The 19,068-nt window shown below is 44.9% G+C and overlaps 2 protein-coding genes across 16 annotated transcripts in view; one reads left to right on the top strand and one right to left on the bottom strand.

Moving 5' to 3' along the window:
* Nucleotides 1-12,076, top strand: part of PXK (PX domain containing serine/threonine kinase like) — a 74,535-nt gene extending 62,459 nt beyond the window's left edge. For 3 of the 15 annotated variants that reach the window (XM_058726389.1, XM_058726387.1, XM_058726399.1), the window contains 2 exons: nucleotides 990-1,052; nucleotides 10,788-12,076. In XM_058726389.1, coding sequence (XP_058582372.1) covers nucleotides 990-1,052; nucleotides 10,788-10,999 — 275 coding nt within the window. In that variant the 3' untranslated portion in view covers nucleotides 11,000-12,076. Of the gene's footprint in view, nucleotides 1-989; nucleotides 1,053-6,900; nucleotides 6,939-9,488; nucleotides 9,526-10,787 lie in introns of all 15 variants that reach the window. The other 12 variants (XM_058726393.1, XM_058726390.1, XM_058726394.1 and 9 more) reach the window with 12 other exon arrangements.
* Nucleotides 12,077-12,545: 469 nt separating this feature from the next.
* Nucleotides 12,546-18,628, bottom strand: PDHB (pyruvate dehydrogenase E1 subunit beta). Its single transcript, XM_058726402.1, has 10 exons — nucleotides 18,509-18,628; nucleotides 18,376-18,429; nucleotides 16,557-16,664; nucleotides 16,404-16,466; nucleotides 16,265-16,300; nucleotides 15,837-16,122; nucleotides 14,877-14,987; nucleotides 14,446-14,537; nucleotides 13,395-13,536; nucleotides 12,546-13,094 (listed from the first exon to the last, which is right to left on the bottom strand). Exons 1-10 carry the CDS (start codon nucleotides 18,548-18,550, stop codon nucleotides 12,949-12,951), a joined length of 1,080 nt encoding a protein of 359 aa, XP_058582385.1. The 5' UTR covers nucleotides 18,551-18,628; the 3' UTR covers nucleotides 12,546-12,948.
* Between the last annotated feature and the right edge of the window lie 440 nt (nucleotides 18,629-19,068).

The following is a 19,068-nucleotide window of genomic DNA, read 5'->3' as shown; positions in this document are numbered from 1 at the left end:
GGATGGGTTGGGTTTTGCCTCCTTTTTCAGTAAAACGCCTCTCATATTTAAACAGGGTGGTGAGAGCATATTGCGAATAGTGAAAAGCCACTTGGCTTGAGGGAGGTGCGGTTTAATTCAGACATTTTTCCTCATGCCCAGCGTCCATGCCATGTCCAACCTGTCCTGTGGGCAGTGGGTGAGGTGATGGTTGGAGGCTTCTCAGGGACATGATCACAGCCACCCCTGGAGCCTCGGTTAACCCTTCCATAGGACCTCTGTGTCAGGGGGCAGCCTTCATGTTGCCACAGAAGGGCTTATGTAGGAGCCTCTATCTGCTTATTGGGCCACTTCTATGTCAGGCCAGGAGGATATTCTCTGGAGACTTCTGAGCAATGGGGAGATGCTGAGAACTTGAGAATATGGGGAATATGCATATTGTTTTAATGTAAATAATGGTATTTGCTGGATTTCAGCTAAGAGGCCTGGGAGACCCACACACTGAATAGGCTGACCCTACCTAATTGATAAAATGGAACTTCTACAGAGAACATTGCTAGGTGGATGCTGTGGGGAACTCTCACTTCCTTTGGAGAGGCCTCCACTGGACTGCTCTGTCCCTCTCTGTCTCTCTCTGTCCCCTGTATTGCTTGTGGCCATTGTCATTTGGCATTCATTATCCAGGGACAGAAGCTGGGTCAGGAAAAGATACTACAGCCAACTGCACAAGTCGTTGACAGCTCAAAGTTGTTTTCAACCAGGCAGAGTGTGGGGAGCAGTTGGTGGCAAGGAGCCTTCAGTGGCCTGGGGAGGAAGCATGCCCTACACTGCAGTGATAGCCTGTGGTCACTGAGTCCAGCCTCTGAATTCCCTGTCCCCCCTCATCTTTTACCATAAGGCCCACCCACTAAGCCACGTGCAGATTCTCAGGCAATGGTGGGTCCCAGCTCTGGCCAGATTCTAGGTGTCTGTCTTTGTCCCCATGAGGGTTTCTCTGTGTTTTCTCTTAGCAGGATCTGGGGCCAGCTCACCTCTCACATCCCCGTCATCACCGACTCCACCCTCTACAGCAGGTGAGTGATGGAGGCAAAGTAACCCTCTGCCATCCTCTGACCCAGCAGGAGGAGGAATGGGGCCCTTTCTCTTCCTGCCTGGGCCCAAGTGTGTCAGGGGTCAGACAGTACCTGCCTCCTCCAGAGAAAGCAGTGGGACTGCAAATTGGAAGAGCTGAGGGTCTAGATTTCCAAATTCAGACTTCACAGGGAGTGGAATAGTTGATTTCAGAGGCAGTAGCCACCCTCTGCTTCCAGCCAGCTCTCTTGCTGAAAAGCCTCACGCAGGGCTCCTCAGATCAGAGCTCGCCTCGGTACATGCTGAGCTGAACAAAACAGTTGCTCTGCTGCCCAGGCGCCTTGTTCTGCCAGAGCTGTCTCCTCAGGGAGCCCAGCCACAATGTCTGTGTGGTCACAGAGCAGAACTGGTGAGATGCCCAGGTGTGGGAGTGACCTAAGCACCGAACTTCTGATTTCCCGATAACTGTTGGTGCTCTGTTCTGCTCTGTAACACGTTTAGTCCTGGGAATATTTTTGTGGCCTTTGTTTTGCCTTTGTGAATTAAATCAGATTACGATGAGTTTTGTTTGAAAAATGTAGAAAGAATTTATCTTGGGGAATATTTATAAAAATAATCTCCATTTCGTGGAATAGTCTCATGATGCTCTTTCCCTCTTTCCTATTTGAACTAATATCTCTTCCCTGACCATTTTGCTAGCCTCATAAAAACACATTGGGATACCAGTCATATTTCTTTTCACTTCTTAAAGGAACCAGATGTTTTCGATGTCAGAGGAGCTGGTTCTGCCATTCAGAGCTTGTCAGCTGTGCATGGAAGAGTTGCTGCAGCTGTCTGAAGGGAGGGTCATTGCCTGGGCTTGATTTATGAGCTGACAGTTCCATGTTCATCAAGGATTAAGGTGGCACCCAGGAGCTATCAAGAGCATTACCCATCTGCTCTCAAATACTTCTAATTGACCTTCTTAGGAAAATGACAAGCAAGCATAAAGGGAATAGTTTACAAACTTCTGCTATAAGAGTGTACAAACTTCTTACTCAGCTTACTTCTGGCTGGTGGGTCTCTCCTCTTGCTGACCGAGGATGGTTACTGGTGGTTTGCTGGGGAATGCTCTGGGCCAGGACCTGTTTTGAGGAGCCAAGTACCTGGCTCGTGGGAATGATCATTCTTTTCCCTGGCTGACTTTGTCAGCAGATTTTACAAGAAAGCCCCCAAATATTGATCAAGGGAGAATCTCGTCTTTTCCGTCTTGTGTAGGGGTGAGTTGTATAGGCTGGTCAGAAATTTCTGGAGCTCCACTGCCCAGATCATGTTGAACCATTTTCTGGAAGAAAGGATATTAATTTCATACCCCTTAGACATTTGAAGGAAATTGGAGAGAATGAATAGTGAGAACCCATAAACCCTTTAACATATAAGGTGTCTCTTTAATCATATTGAACATCTACTGTATGCATTAGTCCTGGGAAGTTAACTGCCAGTTCTCATTTTTAAATGCCTCAGGGAATTCTCTATCTATATGGATTTTTTTTTTCATGAATCCTCTGATTTACCTGTGTTTTGAATGGGAGCTATCTCATACTGTAGCAGGTTTGCATGAGACGAGGGAATTTTCAGAAGGAGAGAAGAAAAAGGGGGAATTTTTGGTAATGAGAGTCTGTTGGAAAAACTTTGAGGTGAGTGGGAGTGGTAGGGGGCGTTACTGTGAGTTTTGATCATACCTATTCTGAAAGGGAGTTGTGAGGATTGAGAGGGAAAACATATGTGAGGCCCCAAGCACAAAGCCTGGCACAAGTGATAAGTTCCCAGCAAATACTGGCTCCTTCTTTCCTTTATCTCCTTTAACCTTTTGTTGATGAAATTAGCAACTCAGCCCTAAAGACTGTACTCTGACCTCTGCTGGGCACTTATTGTAATGCATCTCTTAAAAATGAGAACTAGCCTTTGCCTGTCAACCCAGCATTTCTGGCCTTGAACAATGAATTTATTCATTCAGTTATTCACAATGCATTTAGTGAGAGGCTGAAATGTGCTGGGCACTGTGGTTGGCCCTGGCTTACAGGGGCGAATAGACAGGGACCTAGCTCATGTGGAGTTGCATTTCTAGAGCCTCTCAAGAGCTCCAAAATGATAGACATAATTAAGCAAATGCTTTCCTTGAGGTGCAACCATGGTAATTTTCTTTTTTTTTCTCCCAATATTTACCCTCCTTCAATAGAGAATCTCCCCCCGAAAATCTAGTCCTCCAGCAAGCAGCGTCCCAAGCTTCTGTGCTGTGCGAGGCATGAGGGAGCCACAAACACGTAGTAGCTTCATGCAGCTGTGCCCGTGGCTGATGCTCCGTAAATCCTTGTTGCTGGATTTGCTTGGGCTTGCTCTGCCTTCAGGGCCTCTGCTGGGAGAGAGCAGACTCCCAGCCTAGGGGTGGCATCTTTTGGCTGGTCAGCTCCCTGCTTAGACTGGCCCCTCCTTCCGGGACAGGAGGCCAGGCTTCTCCAGTGGGCTCATCTTTCTCGTTGCCTCTCTGCACTATCTTGTTGCTGGAATCACATTTGCTCTAATTTATGGCTTTACTTCTAGGCTAAGGTAATGGTTAAAAAAAAATGGCATGCTTACCTGGGAACCAAGTCAAGAATAGGTCTTCTAGCTTTATGATCAAATGCAATTTTCTCAAGAAAGGAAGGAAAAATCTTCACTTTCAAGGGCTAGTATTAAAAAAAGTATTCTTGCTCAAGGTAGCATCTCAAAAACACAATCTGGGAGCCCCTTGGGAAGGAACTACACCTCAGGCCGGGGAACCTAAACTCAAGGGCGAACACTTGCTAGTTCTGGGACCTTGAACCAGACTGTTGGCCTCCCTGCACTTCAGGTGTTCCCATGTGTCAGTGAGGATAATGACAGTGCCTGCCTATGGGAGTTATTACAAAGTTCCAGAGCATTTCCTGGGTGTGGGGTTAGAACAGCACTGGGTGTATAGTAAGCCCTCGGTACACTGTTCCTTACTGGGACGCCTTGGATGAGTCATTTTCCATGACTAGGTATTGTTTACCTCATCTGTCAAAGGCAAAAAATGTGGGAATTAAGAGGAGACCATCTCACAGTCCCTTCTAATCAAGCATAGTGTGAATCTACTGGGGGCCCTGTGTGCTCAACAATAGGTCAGTGTAGGCAAGTTCAGTTTGACCGCATTGCCTTCCTTCCTGAAAGTATCAGTTTTAAGCACATACATGACAGCTTAGGGTATTCTTAAGCCCTGTTACTTTTAGTATGGAGCAGAAGTGACAGATGTTTCTAAGTGAAGGAGTGTCACCCTCATGAGCTCTTTCCAACAATTGCGTAAGTATGGGGCCTCTCCCATTTCTTACTGCACCTGCCTGCTATGGAGCCTCTTGAGGGATAAATATGTCCCTGAGTTTGGTGGTGATTCCATTGGGAGGGGTGGGATTCTCTAAAACTCTTGTGTTGGATCCTTATATTTTCGGTGAGAACATTCCTTTCTTTTCTGCTAAAGGTTATGCTCCCTACCTCTGGACAGTCACTCTTTCAAGAGCTTTAAAATTCTTTATCCTGACTTTTTTCATGGTAAATATCACCAACTCGTGTTTACACTCTGTATTCATAGAAATGAGTGGTTTAGAAGATCCAAATCTCCATACACACCGGGTTTGGGAAGGCTAAGTTAAGCAGGAGACCCTACATTATTGTTGTTTTTAATAATTGTATCTAACATATTGTAGGCACTTATTTGGTGCTAGGCACTGTTCTAAGTGATTTACAGTCATTGTTTTAATCCTTATGAATACCTTCCTATCCAATGAGAGTAGTTTCTACTATAGCTCCATTTTAAAGACACAGAAGCAGAGGCTCTAGTGAGGTGACAGACTTTGACCAAGGTCACACAAGCGGGGGGTGCTAGAGCCAGGATCCAAACTTGCTTCTGTCTTTGCTCTTTTACCCCTACCAATTTTCATCAGGTGCCTGTTCCCTTGGGTGCACTGCAGGGTGCTGTTAAATATTGACCAGTGGCAGGAAAAGAACCCTGAAAGTGGAGTTGGAAAACCCTGGCTGTGGGTCTGCCACTTCCCAGCTGTGACCTTGGACAAGTAATTTCCATTCTTTGAAGCTGTCTTTTAAAGGAATTCCTAATCTGTATTAGGTAACGTGCAAAAACAAAGCTTTACAAGCATAAGCTATAAATGCCCTGCAAGAGAATTCTAGCCCTTCATGCTTGCAGCTTATAATTTAATGTAATAATTTTAAAGAGAGAGTTGGCAATTTATAGAAAACTCAGTGTGTAAGAAAGAGTGGGGAAAGAGAAGTTTCATATCTGGAGATCTGGAGAAGGGAAAACAGAGCCTTATGGGCACAAAGTGACCAGAAGCTTAAATAATAGGAAGGATGGTTAAGAATAAATGAGGCACACACACAAAAAATGTATTTATTGAGAATGTTGGAGTTTCCAGAATTTGTCTAGCCAGGTTAAAGTCTGAAACCCAATCTAGGCTCAGAATCCATGTCTCTGGCCATAAGAATTGCCCCCTTTTCTTTTCTTCCTTTTTTTTTTTAATTTTTTAAATGTTTATTTATTTTTGAGACAGAGGGAGACAGAGCGCGAGTTGGGGAGGGGCAGAGAGAGAGGGAGACACAGAATCTGAAACAGGCTCCAGGCTCCGAGCTGTTGGCACAGAGCCCGATGCAGGGCTCAAACCCACAAGCCGTGAGATGATGACCTGAGCCGAAGTCGGACGCTTAACCGACTGAGCCACCCAGGCGCCCCACGAATTGCCCCCTTTTCTAAAGACCTACACATACACAAAGCAGTTCCCATCTTTGGGATGAACAGCTCTGCCTGCAGCGCTTCTCTGAAGAGTGTGTTGGCTCTGCTCTCCCGCCCTCTTAGTCTCCCTCCCCCACTTCCCAGCCCAAGCGTGTAAGCTCCTCCCTTGAGCCGTGGGCTGTTTCGGGTGGAAGTGGCACAGGGCAGTATCCCCGGCATCCTCCCAGAGCTGTCCCACGTGAGTGGTCAGTCTGCCCAGCCCCTCGTGGGCCTCATTTCTCAGCCCCTCCACAGACAAAGGGATTTTCCTCTGGACAGTAGGGCACATTGGTTCATCAGGAACTCTGGGATTCCCTGTCAGGGAAGGCATTATCCTTCACATTTTGCCAGGAATCCAGTCAGTCAAAAGGAAGACAAGAACGTTTGCCTTGCTTTTTTTCTTTTTAATGGTTTCATGGCCTAAAGTAAGCAAATGCCACTCACTGACCAGTTCAGCCTGTAGAGCCCAGCTGCCTTCGGGGAGGGGCCTCTCATCCCTGGCCTGGAGCTCGCCTTAGACCTGCCCTGTGCTCCTGCTCTTCCCAACTTTAAAAAGACAGGTCTCCATTTTAGACTATGGAAGGCTTGATTGGAAAAAAGTGATAGACTTCTTGGTAGACTGTCCTTATTTAGCAATAGAACTAATTGCATTTCCAGTACCCATTCCACTTTTCAGGTGGGGTTGAACCTTCACAGGTCTTCTGAAGTGAGTGTTGTAAACAAAAACAGCACCTAAGTGGCTCAGAAAAACAGAACAAAGAGTATGAAGAGGAAAATGACTCCCTGGTTGCTCTATTAGCATGTTTGCCATGTTCTAAAAAAGTCACAATCATGCTTACGAACCAGTGCGTTTTGCAGTTAAATATAGCCTAGTTTGGCAGTGAGAATAATAAGCATGTGATTCAAACTAATATTTTACTGTCTCTTACTATTTGATTAAATGACACTAAAAGCTGAATAATGACTTGTGTCCCTCTCTCTCTCTCTCTCTCTGTCTCTGTCTCTGTCTCTGTCTCTGTCTTTGCTGTTTTCAGTAGAGCATGCACCATTTTGAACGTGAATTTTCGGTAAAGTAAGCTATACTGATTTCTCTAACTTTAAAGATGCTCTGTTTCTGGATATGAAATGGGACCCAGTGCATCTAGATCACTGAAGTGATGAACAAATGGGAAAGCAGATTTGAGATGATTTCCTTCTCTGAACACTTAAATGAAATGCAGCATCTTTAAAAAGCACCCAAGTGACTTCATTATTCATTTCATTTTCACCCTGACCTTCAAAATCTTCATTTCCCCTCTGATGGTAGTTTTAAAACACAGCCCTAAAACCTAAAAATCAACTGCATGGCGTTTTGGCATATTTTAATTTCACAAAGCAGGGTCCCAAAGTCCTTGTGCAGCAAAAATATCGGTTCCTTATCACTCTGATGAAGGGAAAGAGTGTTAGCCGGTTGTGTTCTTGGTTACAGGAAGACAACTCACTGGCTTTTATAACTGGCAGTAGGGAAAAGTTCTTTTTTAAGCATCCCTAGTAATTCTTGAGTTGAGACACGAGTGCAGCCTCCTCATCTATCTGAGGCAGAAGACAAAGGCAGTTGCCAAGAGCTGGGGGCTGCCTGCTTCCAGGGGGTCACTGCTGTCTGTTCTCTCTCAAGGGTAGCCAGCAGCTGTGGTGTTGGTCTGGTGGCCACGTGGCCTCCCCACTTCTATTCGTGGATCACAAAGGAATTCAGACCTACCAAGACCTGTAGACTGCCCACTGCTAAAACTGACCCCAAAGAAAGGGGATCCCCAGATGTCCTTCCCACGAGGCTGGTGAGGATGTTTCTGGCAAGACATTCTTCCCTGGGTCTAACATATGCTCTTCCTGCAACGGTCCATGGCCTGTTCCAGGGCCTCTGCTGGATTGCCGGGTTCCCATTAGTTTGGTGGATAGGATTCTGGGGAGGATAGAGTAGTTGATTTTTGGTCTTTTTGCCCAAGAGTAGGTAAGGTAGGAGAGAACTGGGTATAATTATAGATCAGCTGTTTTGGAGCATCCCTCATTCTGGGTTTTTGCAGGCCAGTATTTTTCAATGCTTGGTGAATTCAGTTAGCAAGCAATCCAACATGGAATCTGCCTGGTCTTGTCTATGGCCTGGGGATAAGGGCTATCAGATAACCCGTGGTGGGGAGAGCTTGTTCACATCTGAGGAGTCAGTGGCATTCAGGCATTAGGCAGTTGTTCCCAGGTTTGCCACAGGCCAAATAGCCAACTCTGAATTTGGCCCTTATTAATACTGCTAATTGTTAGAATGTATTATAGCTTAAGCCCCAACAAACCTTTAAAGGAAGCTTGTGAACTATAGAGAAGGCAAAAAGAAAAAGCCAAAAACCATGGTAGGGCTTACAGTCAGAGACTGAGTCCCTGGTCTGTGTTCCTGCTTCCTCCAGCGTTGGCCTTCTGACTCCCAGACCTCCTCCCCACTTCCAGAGTGTTCTGAGCTGGCAAGTTGAGGTCTGGCGTTGCCCTGATAGTACATGTCAAGATCTGCCCTGGTTGTTGCAGGCCCAGTGAGGAAAAGTGGGTCTCGTGGGACATTAGGCCCTTTGGGATTGGTCCGGCTCTCCATGACCCTGCTCTTTACCATTGGATGAGTAGGTCATTTGCTTTACAAGCATGGGTTACTCTGTGGCACTTGGGACTATGTATTTATTTATGCTGCCTACATATTCTGAGAGATTCATTTAAAGTCCTAACAATCTCAGCCTTTACTTGGAAAATGAAGATCCATGTACTGAACATCACCTGCAACTCCCAAACTCTGGGATAGTGAATTTGCACTTTTAATTTTGAGTGCCTGGTGATGAAGCCAAAGTCAAGGGTTGGCTCCTTGTGAAGACCAGGCAGATTTGTTCTGTGCCAAGAGGCAACCCATATCCAAGTCCAGCTGCTGAGGCCTGCCTCTAGCCTCCCAGAATCCTGGGCTAGAGGGGTAACTGGTCTCTGGATGGCTAGCTCTATGCATTTAGCAGAAAGAACTCAAGTGCTGTCGCAGCCCAGAGCCTGCCTTCTTTCTTGTAACCTGCAGTGACTCTTCTCCAGGGTTAAAGCACAAAGCTGGCAGGCGGAAACCCTGGAGCTCCTTGACATCAGGCCCTTGAATGTCAAGTCCAGATTCTGCCGCCCTTTGCCGGTCATTGGGTAGTGCTGGGGGTTACTGTTGCCCGCTGACTCCTCCAGGCTCTCTCGGTGCTGCATTTGAGTTCCAAGAGCCTTCAAAGACCATTTCCTCTCCTCCTGGTATTTCATCGGCCACTATCCAAAAACCCCCTTCAGAGGAATGCTTCTGTCACACACCGTCGCTGCTCTTCTCACCTCAGCAATCATTTGTGCGTTTAAAGTCCTTTTTATCTTTGTAGCCCAGTAACATAGAGCTGGGAACATTTGTCCACAATCCACCCTGGCAGAGCACATAATAGAACTTCATTCATTAGTTGTTACTGTATGGAACCAAGGAGAATTACATTTTGTTCATTTGTCTGTATTTAATATTTATTTGTATTGCTGTACTTTCATTATTTGAGAATTCTAAGATTGCAGAGCATGAATGTGTGTATCTGTGTGATTCTTTTAATTTCAGCTGCCTTAGGTTTGGGTAAAAGATGTAAGGAAGGTAAGTGGTTTTCTATGAAATACAAGACTTTAACTGTTATGTGTCACATTTGGTAAAAAGGATGCTCTTACCCAAGTATTTTATTGGTGATCCTGAAACACTCACCCATATAAATTCAAGTGGCAATTGGTATATTTATTTACCATCACAGCTCAGTAGCAGCTTAGGGGGGAAAACTACCTACCAGAATGTCTGGCTGGTGGAGCCCTAGGAGGTGCTGAGGGTAAGGCTAGAAAAAGATAGTGGAGTTACCGAGAGCTGCAAGGGTCACAGGAAATGGGCAACCAACTCTGTGGCACAAGCAAGTGCTTTAAGGAAGGTCTTTGGCTGTACTCCGTTTTTATTTTGTCCTAGGAGAATAATTCATTCATTGATTCAAAACTGTAAAATTAAACTGCCAAATGTTCACATGCTTGGAAGCTAAGGGGAAGTTTCAGATATGCTTCCAGTTTCCTTCTCCTTGCCCACTAGGGTAGAGTCTTTCCTGCTGCTTCAGCAAAGATGTGGGGTTAGTGCAGCTCCATCCTGGCCCTGGGTTAGGCCACAGTGGAAGGAAGGGGGCTGAGGAAGATGCCTCCCTGAGAATACCATTGCCAGGGAGAGAGCCTGCTGCCCCCTGTTTCACTGTTAATGGTTACTCGCATTTTATATTTCTTTAATGCAGCCTAATAGGAAATGACTATTGGAGACAGATGGCCCTGGGGAGCCCATAACTCAGCCCCTCCTTGCCGAGAATCCAGTTTGTCATTTTACATTAAATCACATCCTTCAAATATTGTGTGTGCTGGCGCAGCTAAAGAAATGTTCATCCTTTATTAGTCACTGTTACTCAGGTAGCCCAACTCTGTGCATACAAATGTCTATCTTTACTTGCTAGCTCAGAGGCGGTGCTGCCCAGGACCTGGCTAAAGTAGCTAATGGAGCTTTTCTCTTGGGACCATTGCTAGAATTTGGAAATGGAGTTAGGGCTCATCTACCCAGAGAAAATGTCACTCTGCAGAGTTTCGTGTAATCTGCGATATTTGTTCAGTCTTTTCCCACATGACTATTACTGGGAGAAACGGCAACCTTTAATTACTTCCCCTTTGATGCTTGTAGCTTCCTTGTTTGGTATTTGAAAAAAAACATACAGCACTGGGTAATCTTGGTCTCTCTGAGGGAGAAACATTTGCAGTCTCCTCAAAGCTCGTTGCACCCAGGACCGAGCAGGAGCCTGTGTGCTGGGTGTTTGGAGATGATACTGATTGCGCGTTCTTTCCTCCGTAGGGATTTCCGCATTACCTCCACCGCCTCCGCCTCCGCCTCCGCCACCAGCAGCTCCCTTGCTTCCTGCGAGCACAGAGGCGCCTACACAGCTTCCGCCCCAGGCTGTGAATGGCGTGAGCCGAGGGGCCTTACTCAGCTCCATCCAGAATTTCCAAAAGGGAACTTTGAGGAAAGCCGAAACCTGTGATCACAGTGCTCCTAAGATCGGCTGAAGATTCGTGTTTACACTTGGAGGGAAAAGTTCTTTGTTTTTTCCTCCCACCTCCAGCCCCTAAAGCACTCTCTTTCCGGATGAACAATCGCTGAGCCAGTAAAGCCACATACTGTTTTGCAGATGCTCATCTAAGAGGCTTCTCAAGAGGGAAATATCCAAGTAGAATAAAGTCAGGCTGGCGTTTCTGCCTTAAGAAATAATTCGCTCCTTTATTACCATTTTAAAGGAGTCTTGTTCATCCTCTAATGGGCATCTTTTGGGGGCAGCAGCATATTGGAGTCAACATTTGCACCAACTTAAGGAAATGGACAGAAAAACAATGACAATATTCACTGCCAGCAGTGAATGACCTTTGTGTTGCAATCCTTCCCATCCCATCAGACACTCCCAGAAATGTTCCCCTCATAGTTCATTTCTCTATATAAAGCATTTTCTGGTTATTTCTTAGATTAATTCCCATTCTTGCTACTTTATTTCCTTAGACATTAACACCGTAGTCCACAGCATAGTTACGTCATGGAGTCAGAGGAGCAACTGAGTTCATTTTCCACTCAAATAGACGGGGCCAAGTCAAGTCCATAACATTCTCTAGGTTCTAACAGGAATACTGCTGTGGTTACAGAACTCAGGGCTGCTAAGGCAACCACTCTTGACTCACGGTTCCTTTGAGTTTGAGTGTATTGAGACAGATGTTAACATCAGGAAAAGCTCTTGCCAATTAGAGGACCTTCTTAATCCTCAGCAATAAAGTTAAGTTTGTGGTTTGGGGGGAGGGGGTTACTATTACAACAAAAGTAAATTTGGCATCCATAGAAATCAGTTCTGATTTTTGAAAGATTTGTCCAAATATATCATTTTTTTAATGTTACTCATTTATTAGATCCTTTATCCTACAATTTGCTTAAACCCTTAAATAAATTGCACTTTAAAGGATTATAAGTAATCCATTTAAAAATTCAAATACACACATCAGTGTTGGTTACTATGCAGAGAGAATGTCATTGTGTATAGTTTCATTTAATCTGTGACAAATGTTCAGCTGTATTTTTTATTAAAATAAACTATGTCAAGAAAATGTGTTGTCTATAGCTTGGCTAGATATTGTAAGTGGGAATTTTTTGTGGGAGCTTTTAGAAACATAGATCCACACAGTATTTCTACTTTCCTTCCCACCTATCCTATGTCTCTTTTGTGTGCTATTTTCCCTCTTAATTACTAAAAGCTAACAATCCTGTCTTGCTATCTAAATTAGACACCACTTCTATGTTTCTAGAACTAACTTAAACCTGTCTTTTCTGTCTCAACTTCTAAAGAGGACAGCAGATGGCAAATGTCTGGTTTTTGGCCATGGGAAGAATACCTGACAGGAATTTTGGTTTAATTTTGATGGGAACCTTAATAGAACCGGACATTTGAAGAGTCTGTGGACAAGTTCTTGTTGCAAGTATGATGGCAGTTTAGGTGATTAGAATCGCTAATTTTTTACCAGAATTTTAAGACTCTTCCCATCCCATATTTATTACTTCAAGAATATAAAAATATAATTAGTCATAGGAATTCCTTTATTCCTTATCAAAACAACCTAATGGCAAATGTACATAATATGCCTTTATTTTTACATACAAGTTGTCATTTTTGGATACATCTTTCAGCAGAACTCTGCCACATTCATACGTTGTCTTTGTGAGAGGGTGAAATTTTACATCAGCCTTATTCAAAGACCATGGTAATTGTAACACACACAAAAAAAACCACCCTGGAGTCTAGGGTGGGAGAGAAGAGTTTTTCCACATACAAGCACATTTAAACTTATTCCAAGTACAAAAACATCTGTGTTGTTGCTTTAGACATAACTTTATGAATCACCATAAGGTCTTACAGTATAATCCAGGTGAAGTATCAGGACGTACTTTAGTAAATCCCAATGACTTGAAATTCAAGTCCAAACTAGATATTTAATGTTTTCTTTATTGCAAATATGATGTCTTTAACCTGAGGTACCGAGTTGTCTTCTAGAATCTTTGCATAAGGCATAGGGACATCAGCACCAGTGACGCGAACTGCAGGAGCATCCAGGAAATTGAATGCAGGGCCTAGGAAAGAAGGACGCTCAACTGAGAGAGGCAAGAAAAGCCACTGAGGACCAACACCTTCGCACAGGAAGTGTGGCTCTCCAAAGAAGAGAAAATCTAAAGGAATACTAATTACGGGGATTGTTTCTGGCTTTGTTTTTTTAAACATTCACCCAAAGGAAAAATGCCAAGGTGACAAGGTGAAAGTTGAGGCATTTGGTCACCCTTAGCCTCTGATCTGTATCCAGTATCCAGGTACACACTTGACTATTCTAGTCAATAGCTGGACCATTCTAGAACCAGTTTCTCTGAAGTAAGTACCTTCCATGATCCTGGCACAAATTTCAGCTCCTACTCCAAACTGTGGCCAGCCTCCTTCCACAGTTATCAGATGATTGGTCTTCATGACACTGGCTTCTATTGTTTCAATGTCCATTGGTCTGATGGTTCGCATATTTATCACCTAAACAAAGATATGCCTTATGGAGCCACTGCGCCACAGATAGTCTCACTCCCATAATGGCACTCCCTGTTTGGTTTCCTGTTAATCTCGGGGTCTAGGAAAATCTAATCTGCCTATTCAAGAACAAAATGGTAAAAAATAAATTGTAATTAAAACAAAAGTCTTTCTACCACAAGGAGCCCTGTTAACTTAAGAATTCACTTACCCTCAGGGTGCCTGGGTTAAACCTCCGACTCTTGATTTCAGTTCAGGTCATGATCTCACGGTTTGTGAGTTCGAGTCCCGCATCAGGCCACCGCTGACCACGCAGAGCCTGTTTGGGATTCTCTCTCTTTCTCCCTCTCTGCCCCTACCCCTCTCTCTCCCTCTCTCACAAAATAAACTTAAAAAAAAAAAAATTCACTTATCCTCCTGGACTTTAACTTCCTTCTCATCAAAACAACTAATAACAACTGACTGCTCACCATGTGCCAGGCGCCACACTAAGTGTGATTCTCACAACCACCCTGATGGGACAGTAAATGTGCTCTCCTCAGTTTACCGCTGACAGGGCTGAGATTCAGAGTATGTATCTTGTTCAAGTAGAACTAGCAAGTGGTAGGTCCTGGATGTGAAAGGGTAAGACACCGATTTCTAAATTTCCCCTTCTCCCACCCTCCAGCTCCAACCAACGCTGGCTCCCCACTTGAGAAAGCAGGTACTCTTCTAAAAGATCCAACCTATGTGGTAAAAAGCTAGGTATCTGAAAAGCAAGCGGGTTCCCAGCTTCATGCAGAGGCAGAACTGAGTGACAAACCAAGAGTTTTACACTTAGGGGAGTTGGAATTCTGTAGCAGGTTAACTATTTCTGGATCTTAAAACTAAAAGGAAACTTTCTGATTCTTTAAGAAGAAATGAATGTCCATATACCTCACATTCAATTCCTTCTTTGGATAGCACCGTTGCAGCTTCTAAGCAGTGGCCCACGGGTCTTGAATGGGAAACTACAGTTATGTGTGTCCCTGAAACAGAGCAGTCACAGATCAGAGGCCGGGTTGGCACGAAAGCTGCCGTACTGCTCTGCGGCCACTGCAGCTCTTGTTCACGTGTAAAATCTTCAGCTCCGCTCCATTCCAGTGGGATGAGGAATGTGGCAGCCTCCCTAAAGATGAAATACAAATCTACTGGGCTGAGATTTAGGAAAGCACAAGCGTATGAGCAACTCATGACACATTCTTAACTTGAACTCATCCTGTAGTTTCCTGATCAAAGTAAAAAGCAATAACTTAAGACCAAATCTGACCAACATAAGTAGAGTGGCTGAATTACAAATAATGTTTAAATGTACTAAATTCTCTTACCTTGCCTTTCTATTTTGGCCTTTCCAATGGGAATCAGAAAATCTTTTGATTGAGCTTCTGAGGGAAATTCAAAAGGAACTCCATACATCAGTTCATTCTCTAGCACCACCACTGCAAAATACAAAAAAAAAAAAAAAAAAAAAAAAAGAGAGAGAGAGAGAGAGAGAGAAAGTAAGCACAAGAAGGGAGAGACAGAGGAAATGGGAGGGAGAGAAAAAAAAATTTTTTTTTAAGTTTATTTTGAGAGAGAGCACATGTCAGTAGGGTAGGGGCAGAGAGAGGAGGAGAGAGAATCCCAAGCAGGCTCCACACTATCAGTGCAAAGCCCAATGCGGGGCTCGATCCCGTGAACCATGAGATCATGACCTGAGCCAAAACCAAGAGTTGGATGCTTAACTGACTGAGCCACCCAGGTGCCCCATGGAGGGAGAGAATCTTAAGCGGCTCCACACTCAGCACAGAGCCTGACTCAGGGCTCAATCTCATGACTGTGCGATCATGACCTGAGCTGAAATCAAGAGCTGGAAACTCAACCACTCAATTCATTGAGCATCCAGGCACCATGCAAAATACAGATATTTAACAAAAGTAACTACGTGACTAAATGTATTTTCAACACTAACAATCATTATGTGAAAAGTTTCACTGTGCTGATTAGGAGACCTCATATCTGTCATGTCCAGTAGCCCTGAATGGATGGTTTAGGTACTGGCATTTACAGTCTGGCCAATCCTAATTTTACCTGTTGCAATTAAACCAGTGTTATAGGTACCTAACAGGCTCCCTTATAGCAGGAAAACAAAAATAAAACAACTTTTAAACTGTGTTTATTGTCTCTGTAAATCATTAACATTTTATATGATCTAAGCCTAACTAGAAGCCTATAAGGGTTCCTTCCAGGCAAAGATTTCAATTTAGTTTTTTAATGATCAAAAGAGATCCAAGGGTCACTCTACTAACCTGGGTTGTTATCCCGAATGGCTGATTTAATAAGTCCTTTTGCATCCTCTGAATTCCAGGGGCTGACCACCTTTAAGCCTGGGCAGTGCCCATACCAGGCAGCAAAGCACTGTGAGTGCTGGGCAGCCACGCCTGCTGAGGCGCCATTGGGCCCCCTGAAGACTATGGGCACAGACTGAAAGCCCCCTGACATGTAGTAGGTCTTGGCAGCTGAGTTTATAACCTGGTCAATGGCTTGCATTGAGAAATTGAAGGTCATAAATTCACAAATGGGCCTCAACCCAGCCTGTCAAATCAAAAACAAAGATCTTAAAAAAATGAGAAACAGCAGTAAAGAGTGGCAATCACTCCAAAATTCAAACAATGTTTTCAAAAGGTCACGTGAAAAGAAATTTCTTTGGATGAGATTCATAAAGAGGATTACATACCATGGCCGCACCCACGGCAATTCCAGCAAAGCCCATCTAGAAGTAAAACACAAAGACAAGTGAAAATCCATAAAAATTAGAACAGTGTACGCGTGAACAGACACGCCCTGAAAGGTCTGCTTCCTGATGGAAGCCTTACCTCAGATATGGGAGTGTCTATGATCCTCTTATCTCCATATTTCTTCCACAGGCCTCGACTAACCTAAAATTACACATTGATTTCATTACTTTTAAGTGTATCTGGGGGCAAATGGCTACCTTAATTCATATTGATTTCAGGTATCTTGATTACCTTATATGCCCCATCATACTGGGCAACTTCTTCCCCAAGCAGAAACACCTTCTCATCTCTTTCCAGCTCCTCATCCATACCCTGGTTTATAGCTTCACGAACTGTCACCTGTCACAGGGATGGGAAAAACAGTTAATAAACTATAGGATCATTCTGGATACGACTCAGATTCTCTTATAATTACGTAGGCTGCATACAGCAGAGAATATAAAAACTATCACTAGAACAGGCTTCTCTTTAAAAGTTCAAAAAATTCTTGGGGTGTGTGGGTGGCTCAGTCAGTGAAGTATCCAACTCCAGCTCAGGTCACGATCTTGTGGTTTGTGAGTTCAAGTCCCACGTCAGGCTCTCTGCTGAGAGCTCAGAGCGTGGAGCCTGCTTCGGATCTGTGTCTCCCTTTCTCTCTTTCTGCCCATCCCCGCCCCCCTCTCTCAAAAATAAACATGAAAGGGGCGCCTGGGTGGCGCAGTCGGTTAAGCGTCCGACTTCAGCCAGGTCACGATCTCGCGGTCTGTGAGTTCGAGCCCCGCGTCAGGCTCTGGGCTGATGGCTCGGAGCCTGGAGCCTGTTTCTGATTCTGTGTCTCCCTCTCTCTCTGCCCCTCCCCCGTTCATGCTCTGTCTCTCTCTGTCCCAAAAATAAATAAAAAATGTTGAAAAAAAAAAATTAAAAAAAAAAAAATAAATAAACATGAAAAAATTTTTTTAAATAAAAGTTAAAAAAATTCTAAAAATCTGTTTACTGGCCAGACCAGCTCATGGGTAGTTTCCTAAGTAGAAAATACACTGGGTTGTTTTATTTCCACATTTGGTATAGTGTAGGGCAGAGAACTATTAAGAAAGACTAAATAAAACTATGTTTTGAGCACTTACTAGGTGCCAGGCACTACCTTCAAAATCTACAAGTTATTTTACTAAACAGCTTGGTAGAATCCTCTAGTCAAAAAAAAAAAGGGGGGGGGTGGTGGGGAATTCCTCAAAGAGGAATGATCCAACAATTCCACTTCTAAATATGCTCAAAAGAAAAAAAAAAAAAAAAAGCAGGGACTCAGATACTTGCACACCAATGTTCTTAGCAGCATCATTCACAAATCCATATTTCACAATCACATGTGAAAACACCCACATGTCCATCAAAAGATGCATGGATAAATAAGAGGTGGTATATGCATAAGATGGAATATTATTCAGCCTTAAAAAAGAAATGAAATTCTGACACATGCTACAACATGGATGAACCTTGAAAACATCATGCTAAGTGAAATAAGCCAGTCGTAAAAGGACAACTATTGTATGATTCTCCTTACAGGAGGTACCAAAAATAGATAAATTCACAGACACAGAAAGTGCAATAGAGGTTACCAGGAGCTAGGGGGAAATGAGAAGTTAGTGTTTAAGGGGTAAAGAGTGTCAGTTGGTGAGGATGATAAAGTTCTAAACACGGATGGTGGTGATGGTCTCACAACACAGTAAATGTTGTGAGTAAATGAACTTAGTGCCGCTGAACATACACTTTAAGATGGTAAATTTGGTTACGTATATTTTATTACAATAAAAAATTTTAAAGGGGGATGAGGGAAGAAGCGTCTAGTTTACTCAGGTCGCCCACAGATTCCAATGAGCCTGGAGGGGGTGACATGCTGGTGGGCTTGGCGATGGGTCATAAAACAGGAACCACGAGTCCCACGCAGGACGTGGGAACCCGCAGACCACAGGGCCGGCTGCCGCCCCCTTCTCTGCACAGCGCAGGCGCGTCCCCGGTCTCCTCCCCGGGACTGAGGGACCCCCTCCCTCCCCCGGCTAGCGTCCAGGCGACTTACCTGCAGCGCCGCCGGCGCCGTTCGGTGGAAGCGCCTCCTCAGCAGCCCGGAGACCTGGAGGGGAGAGAGAGCACGCTGAGAGGGGGCGCAAGGTGGGCAGGAATCGCGCGGAGGCACCCGTGCCGCTGCCTACCTGTTCAAGGGGTCTCCGCACCAGCCCAGACACAGCCGCCATCTTGACCGTGTCCTCTAGCCGCCGCCAAAAGACAACACAGCGCGGCCGCAGTCCTGTCAGGCCCCGCCTCCCCCGCCAGCTCTAGCCAATGGCAGGGAGCCGCGCCTGCGTGCCCCGCCCATCGGCCCCTCCTGGGGTGAGGGGCCGAAGGGCGGGACCAAAGTGGCGCGTGGGGTGGTTCTACAGCTCTTTCTGGGGCCTGACTCCAATCGACTTCGTCCGGAGTGGCGGCTGCTGGCACGCTGGCCGCACGTCGGGGACACGTCCCTAAGTGGTGCTCCTTGAAGCACGGGACCGAAAGTCAGACTCTGAGGAACATAATTGAAGGCTGGAGGGACCTTAAGAGTTAGTTAGGTCAGCCTTTGAGGCACTGAAATCCTTAGGGCACCAAGTAACGCTTGCGCACAGTCTAGTGTAGGAACTTTTTCCCTTGTGAATGAGCCCGGTCTTCCCTGGACTGCGCTGTCTGTTCTGTAGAACGCGAACGAGAGCTTTCATAGGTGCGTTAAGCGGCCTGT

The sequence above is a fragment of the Neofelis nebulosa genome, chromosome 4 (genome assembly GCF_028018385.1).
Source record: "Neofelis nebulosa isolate mNeoNeb1 chromosome 4, mNeoNeb1.pri, whole genome shotgun sequence".
NCBI lineage: Eukaryota > Metazoa > Chordata > Mammalia > Carnivora > Felidae > Neofelis > Neofelis nebulosa.
The sequence above is the reverse complement of the archived record's forward strand: the minus strand, read 5'-3'. Positions and strand labels throughout refer to the sequence as shown.